Here is a 15,331-nt window from a genome sequence, read left to right as displayed (position 1 = left end):
CCGCGGGCACAGCTAGTTTGTTAAATATGTGGAAACTAATTGCAGTATATTTGATACAACACGCCTAAAACATGAAAGACGGATAGGACTTTCATCTTTTAACACGCTAAGCGGTAGACCATTTACATGTATAAGGGAAATATCATAAATACTCCAAATTTCCTCTTAAATGTCCCATGACTGGTGCTGTTACTATATGATTACTCTCTAATCATGTAATCAAGCTCATAAGATAGGTATTTATTTGCAAGCGACGTTTCGAAAAAATGTCAGTCGGCCTTTGGTCAATGAAATAACAATGATAGGTTTATTTAGATCGAGTTTGTTTGATATATTGAAATGTCAGAATAAATATTAGTTTTAGTGTTTATCTATTTCTCACCTTTAAATGTCATTTTTAATTTGATAATATTAAACCTTATGGTCAGATTAGCCAAGAGAACGCCGAGGCCATAAAACTATAGGTAAACAAGATATGCCTAAGTGCATGTATGGTACGCCTTTTGTACGATAAGATTTTCTATTGTGCAATATTCAATAAAGAAAGTTCCATAATGCCAACCGAAACTGTCAAGTTATGATTATCTTCTGACATAAATCAATACATTATCCAGCCTCATCTGTCCACCGGTACACCACTCATCATTCACCTAACTATAATCTACGTCAGATTAGATTTGAACAACCAATAAAAGTCACGACTAGAATATAATGGCTGTTATGGTAACATTCCATTTCTAACCGCAGCTGCATTACTCAATCAAGTCAAGTTTACTATGGAAATTGACAATGACAGCGACGCGTTCAGTACCGGTAGTGCAGCTGCGGTTAGAAATGTAATGTTACCATTAGGAATAACTGGCGAGTCGTATATTCGTATGGCGCACGAGTCGCACGACCCACCGCGAGCGTGTATTTTGGCATTCTTATGTGATTGGGTGTAATAATATACAATCACAGAGGGAATACGTGTACAAAACCGTGTAAGTGACTTTAATTGAGAACATTGACGACACAAATGGATTTAAAACAGTTATAATGAAAATCATTTATTAACAAATAAGAGATATGTACAGTTGTATTACTAAAAGCAGTTAATAACTCGCTTAAGGCGTGCTTTTTCCGTAGGAGCTAAGCAAACCAGTTTTTTGAATCCATTAGAAATATAAGAAACAATGTTTTAAAATTGTGAAAAAAATATATCTTATACTTAAGGATCTGGCAGATACGTTTTGGATCTCAAAAACATGATTAGATAAACTTTGCTCGATAGAAAAAAATTCCAAAGTTACGCCTTTTTTTAACAATAAATCAAAACCAGAGCTACAATACAAACTTTTTTGACTTGTTTTTTACATAAATGTATAGGTAATAAGATAATCTAGATGTTTTGGATCACTTTGTCTCGGTAACATCATTAAAATAATTTCTATGTTTCAATACCTACTAAATCCGCAAGCGCCATCACTCGCGAACGCACTTACGCCCTCTTCAGTCGCGCGGCAGCGCTTGTAGAGGACAGACCTGCGTCAGTGTGTTCCGCGCGGTCACGTGATTTTACCATTTACAAACAATGGGAAACAAAGCATATGAAACGTAAGAAAAAGTCACTAAGTGCTATAAAAACGCACTTTCTGATAACAGAAGCATTTAATACTTTACGAGGTGTTTGAAAGCGCCTAGCTTTACTACATCAACAGTTAAAATAATTCAGTATTTTCACTAGGTCAGCAACCAATTTCAATGTAGGTCAATAATATTATATTCCTAGATAATATAATTGTGAGTATGTAAGTATGATATATTTACAGTATTTCACCTTTACTGATATACCTACGTCAGATCTGCAAAATGATTATATTCCTTCGTGCTCTTTGACTCCTTTGAAAATCAGAAATTATTTATTTGGATTGACACAGTATGGGGATGTATAGTGTTACGCTTTTAGTATGAGGGTGCCGAAGGCGCCCGGCTTTGGATCGCATGCAACGTGCAAGGCCCGTCAAGCGTGCAAGGCCCGTCAAGCGTGCAATTTCATCATCATAATCATAATTTTTTCTTTAATGTAATGTTTTTCGGGATGTATTCAAGCGATTTGCTGAAATTTATTGAATAGTGTTCTTTATTTAGGTAAGCCTCGATACTCAAAAACCGAATACCATTTGTCATATAAAAAAAATTACTCTCTACTCAACCGGTGTTTTACAATGTAGTATACAAACTTCGATTATGTTTGCGTTTTCTTATGAATGAAAAAAATACATACATATACAATAAAAACTATAAAAACGTGACCCTTGCACCTTGGTTAAAATACTGCCATCATAAGATCCTTATACTGTGACCCGTTTGCTATCGCCGCCGCGCACAGCGCGCGCTCACGAGCTCGTCGAGCGGGTCGGGACGCGCGGGCGGGGCTTCACGGTTTGCCGCGCACCTCACCCCCTCAGATTCGTTGATGAGTCGAATCATATCGCCTTAAATCTAAAATAGGCCCTTGAGGCATTGTACCAATGATGCTGGCGGCATTTCCTAGCTGTATCGCAATGCTGATACGTTGTGCAGTAAAACAGTAGGTATATTCCAAGATATAACCACCCATGTATCTCTTACATACCTACAGCTGTAGGTATGTAAGAGATACATGGGTATCGTAATGTAAAAGATATATGCTAGTACGCGAAAATTACGAGTATGTTTTGTACATACTATACTTATGTTTTGTATAATTCAAGCCGGAGCGGCGGCTAGCGGCCGCTATGAATCTGAAGTGGTCAGATTTTTTCATTTGCAATCTGCCTCTTTCGCACCCATGGCATGTTCATATACCTACGTGATGGCTTCCCTTTTGCACACTACAATTATCTGTAAGCACATGCGTCAGTCAAGATCTGTGCTTGTACAGATGTGGTGCATAATTATTTTCCATCGTATTTTCACGGAAAGGTACAAACGTGTTTTGCTATTTCAGTCAGTCTCGGTATAAAAAGTACTGAGGTTGACTGAAGTAGCATGACAAATACGAACATTTCCGAGAAAATACGATGGAAAACAATTATGCATTACATCTGTAACTGCTGCTATTGTTTTTGTTAATATGTCACAGCTATAAACATATTTCGCCCTACTCAATAAGTAAATGAAAAGGATATCATAAAAGGATAAGCACGTTTTTACATCCCAAACATCTATAAAATGGCTGTGTTTAATGTTAACTGCCTAAAGTGATAAAACATTTACGTACGTTTAGCAGAGTAATGTCGGCGGTGTAGACGCCTACAAATATAAAATGTAGGCAATTCGCTGGCCCAATATTACAGGGTTCTATGTTTCACTTTTATCGTGATATTTGAACATTATCATAGTGACATTAAGTCGAATTTTATCTTGAAAATGTAACATAGAACCCTGTAATATTGGGCCGGCGAATTGTGACGTGTGGCAAAGTGCTTTGGTAATAATGTAACATTTCCCGGGATCACTTTAATTTAGTATAAATCCAGGAACGGTGTAATTTAGTGAGATTATGAAAATAAAATTGAATAGGTAGGTAAAGATATATTGAGACGACCGGTCTGGCCTAGTGGGTAGTGACCCTGCCTGTGAAGCTGATGGTGCTGCATGCGTACGAATCCTGGTATGGGCATTTATTTTTTTGATGCTGATGAACACAAATATTTGTTTCTGGGTCATGGGTATTTTCTAGGTATATAAGTATGTATTTATCTTTATAATTTAAGTATGTATAACGTCGCCTAGCAGGCATAATACAAGCTTTGCTTAGTTTGGAGCTAAGTTGATCTGTGTTAGAAGTCCCCTGATATATATTTATTTATTTATATTTGGGGTCAATCTCACTCACATTTGTCGGTGGCCGATCGTAAACCAGATCATGATATTCATGCATATCATAAAACGTGAAAATCTTTGTCCCGTTCCCTGACTCGACGTATCCCTGTACTTACCTATTTGTGGACAGTTTGCCCTTCGGGCATCTGAAGCAACCTATAACGAACCTATCTTACCTTCAATTGGTTTAATGTGACGTCAAAACGTTACACAGGAACATTACGATCTGCCTAATCCTACGGCGACATATAATTATGTTCTATGTAGACGACACATGTTATAGGTACCTATTTTATGATATATCTAAGTACTAAAAAGACGCATAACCTTAACTCATACTAAAAAAAGTTTTAGTCCCAATAACCATGATCAAAAACACAGTACTTATAACCAATTAACCATGATCATAAAACACAGAAGAATGACTCGCACCGCTCTCAGCCTCTCACGACGCATTCCTATCATCACTTAAATATGACTTTTCAACAACACACCCATCTTTTATTCGTATCTAAGGTGTGAATGTGAAATATCGATCATATAGCTAGAACAATGGACCGAGAACGTACGATAACGATCAGAAGATTGCCTTCAATATGTGCTTCATCACTGAAGCTCGAGTATGCTCGAGTATCGATACAATCAATCAACCTGACTGGGTTAGGCCGGTTACCCACACACCTGCAGCCGATTTAGGGTCTCCCCAGATATATCGACGCGCATTCGGCAAAAGCCGATAGGATATATAAAGCTTTATAATATCCGCGCAGAAAGCTTTATGTCCGCGCAATGCAATGCAATGCTCGTCTGATCTTCTGGCTATTAACGCCGGGGTGCCTCAGGGCTCAGTCCTCTCTGCAACCCTCTTTCTGCTGCACATCAACGATCTGCTCAAGCCTGGTATCTTTGGGTATGCGGATGACAGCACGGTTGCAGAGAGATACCTTTCTAACGCGAGAGCCAGTGTAGGTGACATCGAAACCCTTAGAGAGACCATGGTGGAGCGGTTGAATTTGTCCTTGGAAGCCGTGTCCGAATGGGGCGAGGCCAACTTGGTTGGATTCAACGCCACCAAAACACAGGCGTGCCTATTCACCGCAAAACGGAGCCAGTTCACCTTGGCTCCCACTTTCCGGAATGTGTCCCTTCCCGTGACCAACCGTCTTGAGCTTCTTGGTCTAAGTCTAAAATCGAACCTAAACTTCGGGTCGACTATTGAGTCCAGGGCTAAAACTGCTGCCAAGAAACTTGGTGTCCTATTTAAGGTGAGGCGGTACTTCACGCCGAGTCAGCTTCTCTCCTTATACCAAGCACAGGTCCGTTCGTGCATGGAATACTGCTGCCACCTTTGGGACGGTTCCGCCAAGTATCAGCTGGCGGCCCTGGACTCAATAGAGCGCCGGGCTCATAGACTTTTAGGCGATGACCCAGCTGTCAAATCGAAGTTACAGAGCCTCGATCATCGCCGAAGAGTCGCATGTCTATCGGTGTTCTATCGGATACATTCTGGAGAGTGCGCACAAGAGCTGCATGACCTGATCCCACCATCCCCTTTCCATCATCGGACATCCAGGCGCGGGGAGCGAATGCACCCGTTCGTGGTTAGTATTCCATTTGTCCGCACAAAACGATTTGCCTCGTCTTTTTTGGTAAGGACGGCTAAGGAATGGAATGCGCTCCCGGCATCTGTATTCCCTGAAAAATATGACCTCGGTCTCTTTAAAGCTAGAGTGAATAGGCTATTACTGAACCGGTGAGCTACATCTTAGGCTCTGTCTTCACTTTCCATCAGGTGTGACTAGAGCCAATCGCCGATCAGTTTATTATTTAAAAAAAAAATAAAAAAAAATAAGAGCGATAAAGCCGTTGACGCGTCGGCAGGCGCCGGTCGATGCGAGCCGAGCTGAACGACGACTTTTTCCGCTCTTATTGCGCAGACAAAGCTTTTTTCTATCGACTTTTGCCGATTCCGCGTCGACATATGTGGGGGGACTCATAGGGCGCGCGATGATCAGAGGGTAACGTACTCGTAGCTACTCTAGCGCCACTCTGGAGGGATTGGAACTGTTATTTATAGCTGACGGCTGGAGACTTATGCAACTGTTCTCCGATAAAAGTTCTCTCCTTACCTCTATCCTCCATACATCCCAATTATACTCCTACAAGAAATTGTAGAAAATTATTGAAGGCGCCTTACGTACCTAACTGTCACATTTTTGACATAAAATGCAAACATTTATTTATTTATTTATTTTATTGATCAAATAAGTAACACAGCATTACAGTATAAAACCAAGGCACTGTGAAACTACAAAGTAAAAGAAAAGACAAAGAAAAACAATACACATAAAAAATTAAATTAACTAAACATTAGATTTGGGCGACGACGTAACGGCGTGGCTCCGTAGCGTCGTCTGACTCGGCGTAGGGCAACCATTTAGGCAACATGGCAACCATTTAGTATGGAATTTTTTTAGTTAATTTCTATTTAAATTCTACTATTTTATGCCTCAATATAAGAAGATAATAAACCGCCGCTACTAGAGTTTGTTCGGAAAGAGAAGAGTTGTGTATTGGGCCCCATACATTTCACGACTCTTCTCTTTCCGCATACTACAGTTGTGTGGGTAACCGGCATTAGTACAATATGAATTTGAACTTTACATTAGTTACTGACAGGTCAAAGTGGGTCAAACTTTGTTCAAAACTTTCAAAAGGTTCTCCTTTGAAACAATGATGTGCCCAAAATAGAAGTTTGTTTAATGAAAAAGTTTACCGCGTGAGGGTATGTGTTTATTTTGTTCAATACTGTTATTACTGTTCACAAGAATGGGAATTGTTTTTATAACAATAGTTATTTGTTTTACAAGGGGGCAAAGTTGTTGTTTAACTGCTCGTGCTAATATGATACCCGAGCAAGCGAAAGATACCAAAATTTAACCATGAGCGTAGCGAGTGGTTCGAAAAATGGAATCTTGAGCGTTGCGAGGGTTTCAAAGCACGAGGGTTAAACAAAATTTGCCCCCGAGTGAAACACAAAATTTTTCACCACACCAACCCGAAGCAAATATTAAATGTAAAATTAAACAAAATCAAATCCAAATTAATGTTATTAAATATTTATCATCCAAAATCATCATTTAAAAGTCAATTCTATATACCAGCAAACAAAAGAAAACAACTCAAAATTTGCATTTGATTACTTTGCCTCACATGTGAATAAAATGCAACTTTGATATCAGTTTTTGAAGTGCAAAGTAAGCCTTTCCGAGCTGGTATGGTGAAAAAGAAATTGATTGGGTAAAGTAACAATGAATAATTTATGCTTTACGTCACGTTTTAGGTACCATGATATAAAAATTATTGATTCCAACTCTGTCTCTCTGTGTCTATGTGTGTCTGTCTGTGTTGTGTTGTCTGAGTACCCACAACACATGCCTTCTTGAGCTTACCGTGGGACTTAGTCAATTTGTGTAAGAATGTCCCTATAATATTAACTCCCAAGTCTCATTTTGTAATACCTACGTTACTTGTGCAAAATACTATTGTCTGGTAAGAAAACATTTACACAACTTACTTATTTACTTTTACAATTCAATGGTACTTTAAATAAATCAAAGAATATTTATTGTCACACCTTAACATAACAGAAAGAAATAAAAGTAGAAATTCAAAATAAACTTAAACTTATCAACTAAATGTAATGTAATGTAATTTATTTATTTGCTAGAATCATGGTTAACACAGATGTTACATAGAAATATAAGTCCAGCACAATTCTGCCGACTTACGGCGTCACTTAACCTAAAACTTAACATAAAACTTGAGAGGTTAAACTTATCAACTTAACTTAACATAAAACTTAAATCTATGGTGAGGCAAAGGGTCCCAGTCTCAGCATGTGCAGTGCCAGAAGGCTCCGCGCTGATTTTCATGGCTCCTCTACACGATGGGCCAACGCCGGCCACTCCAAGGGACGCATTTATGCGTTAGTATGCGCAAGTGATATTGCTATCTCATTCTACCGCATGGCTGCGTCCCTTGGAGTGGCCGGCGTTGGCCCATCGTGTAGAGGAGCCATCAGACTGGTCCCGGGAGGAGTTGGGGTCGGTCGCTCGCTACTATTTTGATAAACATCCTTAATTAGCTACCTACTCGACAGTTGCAACTCCAGGGGTGTCACAATTGCATTTCCGACCGACCCTTTTGAAACCTTGCCCTTTTTTTAAAAGCCCTATTCATTGTCTCTTTTTTAAGAGTAATTCGATCGACGTTGATTCTTAATGACTACCCCTCGTTTTTAAAAGATTTTCTTGCTCAGTTGGTACCATCGCCCACACTGTTAACTGTACATCGGTGGACCTTATGCCTTTTGTAATAAGATCCACCGATGTACAGGAGAGTTGCTGTTTGTACAGATCATGATTTATTGTAATGTGAAAAGTTTTTCTTTCTTTTTTTCCAGGAAGCCCCCCACCCCGAATCAGCTGGTACTCCGGCGAGACGCTCATCGACGCGTCAGACGAGGACAGCGACATCCCGCTGATGAGGGAGAACGAGCTATATTTGCCTCTCACTCGGGACAACGCCGCGGGGCTGTCTTGTCGCGCGACCAATACGAAGCTCGCGCCACCTGTCGTCGCGACATTGCAAGTCAAGTTGTATTGTAAGTTGGACAGTTATTAACTTAACTAGCGGCGCGATTCGGGAAATGGATTAGAGATTCACTAGATATGAAATAGTAAATATATGTGAGGTTCCCCGGCAAAAGGTACCCTATGGCCGCAATAATTTTGAGCAGCGTTAATAATAGCGTAAGCGCTAACCGCCACAAGGTACCTTTTGCCGTGGAACGTCACATATCTTTACTATTTCATATATAGTGCATCTCTAATTCATTTCCCAAATCGCGCCGTAGATAAGTCATCATGTCATCAACGAACCCAAAAGCCCGCTCCACACGCGTACGCGAATCGCGGCGCGAAGCCGCGGACGCGAGTGTGGAGTCGCGATCGCAGATCTGCGAAATTTATTCCGCATCCACACTCGCGTTCGCGGCTTTGCGCCGCTATTCGTGCACGAGTTTGGAGCGGGCTTAATAGAATAGGAATAAAATATTTAACCCCAGGATGTATAACATCAAGCTTTGCTGAATAATTGAGTTACTTATTTCCAGCTCTTGTTGACCATCCCTAACCTATACAACCTTAGCCTCTGACACAGTAGCGTAGCTAGGAGCCCCTCGCACACGGCCACGCACTAAAGGGGGCCCCGCAAAGCCAACCCTTTTTACTACCTTGGCAACGATCCTTCCGGCCGATTTCGGCCAAGGCGACCACTTCGACTCCTAGTTAGTTCAGCACCCGAAGATGGCTGACATAGCCGATCTTTGACGTGAACCTCCGCACATTGAGGGCACGAGAGGACACCAGCCACGTACAGTCGCCATCAGATATATCGGAGCGGCCAAGGTGTTCACAAATATCTGAACACGCCTCTATTGTCAAGGCGTTAGAGTGTGTGTTCAGATATTATGAACACCTTGGCCGCTCCGTTATATCTGATGGCGACTGTAGATGGCAGCACACAACACATGGAGAGAAAAGGTCCTCGTAAATGTTACTTCGACCACAGCTTAGATTAGTTCACGCTCCGCCACTGCTCTGACACTAGATATCATCACGATCTTCATGCTCCTCTAATAGTTCTTCAAACATATTACATACCTACACATTTTTTACACACACAAGTAAGTTATTCTAAACTAAACTATACTACGAATTAAACATAAAAAACTCACCAAAGTCTCCTACCACTGGAATGGTGCCAAGGATACTGGCGGCGTAACTTTGCACGGCCAGACTTAAACTCTGGGCAAAAAAAGAGCCTGCTCTGTGGTCGCCCGAGATAACTATTAGTCGGACCGACACATCTTTGATTTTTTTCATGTTTCTGTGGTATGTTGACCAGGCTATCATTCAACTAGAATATTTAGAATTAATTACATATTTTTTATCCCTTGATCTACTAATGCTTCCCAGATGTTATTATGTAGTAGAGAATCGAAAGCTTTGCTGTAGTCAATGAATGCGATGTAGTATGTGAGCTGGTATTCGTGATACTTCTCTAGAATTTGACGTACTACATGGATGTGGTCGATCACCGAGTAGTCTTTCCGAAATCCAGCCTGCTCGATAGGTTGATGTTCATCTAGTGTTCTTTCAATCCGTTTTAAAATGATCTTTGCGAATACTTTATAAATGTTGGACATAAGGCTGATAGGGCGATAATTTCCGATTTCGTGTTTATCCCCTTTTTTATATAGTAGGGTTATGTTGGATTCTGTCCATTGCTGGGGAATTATTTCAGTGTGTAGGATATCATTAAATATGTTTGTAAGGACTGGTGTTAAGACTTCTTTGCATTGTTTTAAGATAACGTTATTTATACCGTCGGGACCTGGTGCTTTGTCTAATTTTTGTGTATCTATAGCTTTCTCGACTTCAGCTTGGATAATGCTAGGAATGTCTGAGTTTTCTGCTAAATCAATTTCGTCTTCTGTTGTGTTATTTTCGTACAGTTTCTTGTAATAGGATGTAGCTGTGCCTAATATGTCCGTTCTGTTGTGTTTACATTTTCCATTGTCTTTTTTCATTTTAACTATCCAATCCATTGAATTCTTTAATTCTTTGTATGCTTTTTTTACTCCTCCCGTTTTACTTATATACTTTTCTATAATTTCCATTCTGCTTTGTTTTCTATCCTTTCTTATACTTTCTCTGATTTCTTTGTTAATTTTCGTTAAATGTTTTCGTCTGTCGGGAGCATCTCTTGCACTAATTAAGTGGCTTCTTTCTTCTAGGAGATTTGTGGTATTTGTAGTTAGCCATTTCTTCGGCTCGGTTTTGGCATTTGCACTGAGTTGTATCTGAGCTTTAATGGTATTTTCGATCCAGTTGTATTTATCTTGTGTCCAACATAAATACATTCGACTGATCAGGAACGTATATAGGAATAGTACAGCTAGAATCCAACTAGAAAAGAAAGGTAATCCATTCAAAATAGGAAAAGGCGTCAGACAGGGAGACCCCCTATCTCCAAAACTATTCTCGGCGGTACTAGAATCAATTTTCAGACGACTTAATTGGCAAAATCTCGGGATTAATGTGAATGGTGCATTGCTGACGCATTTAAGATTTGCTGACGACATAGTGATATTCGCTGAAATACCTGACGTCATCAATCGAATGATAAAAGATCTTACTTTAGAAAGTGGAAAAGTAGGGTTAAAGCTAAATCCCGAAAAGACTAAGATGTTGACAAACGGAAACAAAATTACGATACAGTTAGACAACACCGAAATCAAGTACACCGATGAATACTTATATCTGGGGCAGCTCATAACACAAGAAGAACCTATGCGAAAAGAAGTAGAGCGAAGAGTGACGAACGCCTGGAAAAGATACTGGAGCTTAAAAGAGGCTATGAAAGACAAAAATCTGCACATAAACATCAAAAGTCAACTATTTAACACGTGTATACTACCCGTCCTTATATATGGCTGCCAATCATGGAATTTAAATCAGGAAATGACCAGAAAACTCGCAACCTGCCAATACGCTATGGAAAGGAGTATGCTGAGTGTCAAGAAATCAGATAGACTGGGAAATCATGTCATCAGAAATAAAACAAAAACCATAGATGTAACACGGAAAATGAGAAGACTCAAATGGAAATGGGCAGGGCACATGATTAGAGGTATTGATAAATGGAGTAAGAAAGTGACAGGATGGTACCCCAGGACCAGCAAAAGGAAGAGATGTAGACCACGGAAAAGGTGGGACGATGATATTAGAAAAGTGGCAGGAGTAACATGGAACAGAGTGGCTCAAGATAGATCGGAATGGAAAAGGTTGGAGGAGGCCTTTGCCGATTGGCAAACAGATCTACAAAGAATAAGCAAGAAGCAAATACTAGAATAAGTTTTTATGTTTATGTATCTTTTGTTTGAATCAGTTTAATGTCATTAGGTTAAGTGGATCTGAATAAAAGGCTATATATTATTACATATTTTTTATAATTCCAGTGCCAGCTTACAACGTGTCAATCCACTGGGTATCAGGCACCCTTGGCGACGCGTTACAAGCCGGCCGACCAGCAATAGTGCAATGTACCGCTCACGGCTCCAACCCACCCGCCGACCTAGCCTGGTGGTTGGACCATAAGCATCTCACACAGCATAGTAATCAGGTAAGTTCAGGTAGATTCAGGTGTAGCAATGTACCGCTCACGGCTCCAACCCACCCGCCGACCTAGCCTGGTGGTTGGACCATAAGCATCTCACACAGCATAGTAATCAGGTAAGTTCAGGTAGATTCAGGTGTAGCAATGTACCGCTCACGGCTCCAACCCACCCGCCGATCTAGCCTGGTGGTTGGACCATAAGCATCTCACACAGCATAGTAATCAGGTAAGTCCGGGTATCAGGCACCCTTGGCGACGCGTTACAAGCCGGCCGACCAGCAATAGTGCAATGTACCGCTCACGGCTCCAACCCACCCGCCGACCTAGCCTGGTGGTTGGACCATAAGCATCTCACACAGCATAGTAATCAGGTAAGTCCGGGTATCAGGCACCCTTGGCGACGCGTTACAAGCCGGCCGACCAGCAATAGTGCAATGTACCGCTCACGGCTCCAACCCACCCGCCGATCTAGCCTAGTGGTTGGACCATAAGCATCTCACACAGCATAGTAATCAGGTAAGTCCGGGTATCAGGCACCCTTGGCGACGCGTTACAAGCCGGCCGACCAGCAATAGTGCAATGTACCGCTCACGGCTCCAACCCACCCGCCGATCTAGCCTGGTGGTTGGACCATAAGCATCTCACACAGCATAGTAATCAGGTATGTCCGGGTATCAAACCACCCTTGGCGACGGGTTACAAGCCGGCCGACCAGCAATAGTGCAATGTACCGCTCACGGCTCCAACCCACCTGCCGACCTAGCCTGGTGGTTGGACCATAAGCATCTAACACAGCATAGTAATCAGGTAAGTTCAGGTAGATTCACATGTAGCACTGTACCGCTCACGGCTCCAATCCACCCGCCGATCTAGCCTGGTGGTTGGACCATAAGCATCTCACACAGCATAGTAATCAGGTAAGACCGGGTATGAAATAGAGATGCAACGGATAGTTGTTTGGCCGGATACCGGATATTCGGACTGACCGTCGGCCGAATATCCGTTATCCGGCCGCCGAATATTCGGCCAGCGGAATTATACCTACATTTCGGTTTTTCAAGTGCGCATTCTGCAGGTTTGACCTGTTTCCTAGTACATCTTCGCGCGGACTCATTTCTAGGTTCGAAATGAGTACGCGTGCAAGTCAGTGGAATAATTAAATTGTTTTAAAATAATAAACAAGTACGATTATGACCGTGTCTGTTTCTTAAATCTAATTTGTTTACTCCGAAATCAACCAATGTTACTATCCGGTATTCGGCCGGATAGTAGGTCACTATCCGGTATCCGGCCGAATAGTCGGTAACTATCCGGTATCCGGCCGGATAATAAAATAATGGCCGGATAGGCTGGATACCGGATAGTAACCGGATATCCGGTGCATCTCTAGTATCAAACCACCCTCGGCGACGCGTTACAAAGTCAGAAACTGTAAAACCTTACAAAACCCCTTTGGATATAATATTCATTCATAGATTTCTATAATCATTTAACATGTGCCACCTAGCGAGAAAATATTGAACTACTTTCAGAACGAGTTAGGAACATCGCAGATCCCCATGTAGGTACACTTAACTCTAAGATTTTCCCATGGATGGCGTGCTTAACAAAACAAATGTTCGTAAATTTTTATTATACCTAAGTTGTTTCATCTTTTATTATTATCCATTAGTATGATAATAAATGTCTAATAATTTGTGTCAAGTACTTAATAACTATCTACTTACTACTATACTACATGATTTATTGTTTCTTGTATCCTAAGACCTAATGGATCATCATAAAAAACTTACTCCCTGAATACTTAAGTAATATATCAAATAAGTATAACAAATAACGTGTTTTTATCTTCTATATAATATTGCATAGGATGTAATAAAATGTTTAAAAGATAGTTTCACCACACCAACCCGAAGAAAATATTAAATGTAAAATATCAAACAAATACAAACCAGATCAAATCCAAATGAATGTTATTAAATATTTATCATCCGAAATCATCATTTAAAAGTCAATTCAAACAGCAAACATAAGAAAACAACTCAAAATTTGCATTTGATTACTTTGCCTCACATGTGAATAAAATGCAACTTCGCTATTCGTTTTTGAAGTGCAAAGTAAGCCTTTCGGAGCTGGTGTGGTGAAAAGATAGTTAAGTACCTATGATTATAGTCAAAAGCACGGATACCTACGGATACTACAGTAGTAAGTATAGGTACCAACTACACCTTGCTGGCGTACTTGCAGGGAATGCAGGGTAATCTCTGCAGCTGACTGTACCTACAATTTAGACATGTGTAAGTAATGCTCGTAATATCACAAATGAGATATCTCTCGAACACGTAATATGGCATTACGTATCTCTCCGCGAAATCAACCAGTACTTCAAACATCACGCATCACGCGAGCCGCACCGAGCGCGCGAGCGCCAACGACCGGCCGAAGCGCGCGAAATTGATTCAATTCCAAATACATTGACTCGCCGATATGAACGGTCAGTTCAAGTCTACGCACGGAGCGCGTAATGTGTAATGTCACTTGTGATAGTGTCATGTTTGTTCGCCATGCCATGCCATCATTGCTTTGTTATCTCGCTCGCACTCGCACTCAGTGCTCGCTCGCTCTCGCTCTGCGATGCTTTCGGCTATCTTCGGAACCATTCGGATAGGTCCGCTCGGCCGATCGCCGCGGTTTAAGTTGTCACTCACTAATATTTTTACGAATATGATTTTCTACAATAGATTTAAAACTCTAATGCGTCCGCGTAGAGCTTAAAATGTTTTTCTTATAATACAAGAAGGACACGGTCAAATGGAGTAATTTATTTGCGATTTTGAATTTGACGAAAAGAAAACCGTTTATTATTATTGTTGTGAAATGTTTGATAGTTTGCTTGACTTTCGCGGTTCGCGGCAAACTAAGTACGAGTTAATACTTGTTTATCCTTTAATTTAATTGTGAATTAGTGCATATCGAGACCGACAATAGAAATTCGAGTTGTTTATAAAGACTTAAATTGTGAAAGGTGTAAATAATAGTTTCGTTATGGCAATATTCTGATAATGTGTTAGTGCTGGTGAGTAATCGCTTTTTTACGGACTATTGGTGACTTTAACTTGATTGACCTATTAAAAAAAAATGGCTATAAACGAACCACTTTACGGAGACAGAACCAAAGCGAGCAAAATGTAGTTACGCATTGTTATAGAATACTCGCCACATCGGGAAGCTCCATAGG

At 40.8% G+C, this 15,331-nt stretch overlaps 1 protein-coding gene across 1 annotated transcript in view; it reads left to right on the top strand.

Moving 5' to 3' along the window:
- Positions 1 to 15,331, top strand: part of LOC134673420 (hemicentin-1-like) — a 235,410-nt gene that overhangs the window by 194,522 nt on the left and 25,557 nt on the right. Inside the window, exons 6-7 of the mRNA XM_063531406.1 lie at positions 8,315 to 8,515; positions 11,936 to 12,099. Of these exons, the coding sequence (XP_063387476.1) occupies positions 8,315 to 8,515; positions 11,936 to 12,099 (365 nt within the window). The remainder of the gene's footprint in view (positions 1 to 8,314; positions 8,516 to 11,935; positions 12,100 to 15,331) is intronic.

The sequence above is a fragment of the Cydia fagiglandana genome, chromosome 18 (genome assembly GCF_963556715.1).
Source record: "Cydia fagiglandana chromosome 18, ilCydFagi1.1, whole genome shotgun sequence".
Taxonomy (NCBI): domain Eukaryota; kingdom Metazoa; phylum Arthropoda; class Insecta; order Lepidoptera; family Tortricidae; genus Cydia; species Cydia fagiglandana.
This window is presented reverse-complemented; position numbering and strand designations above follow the sequence as displayed.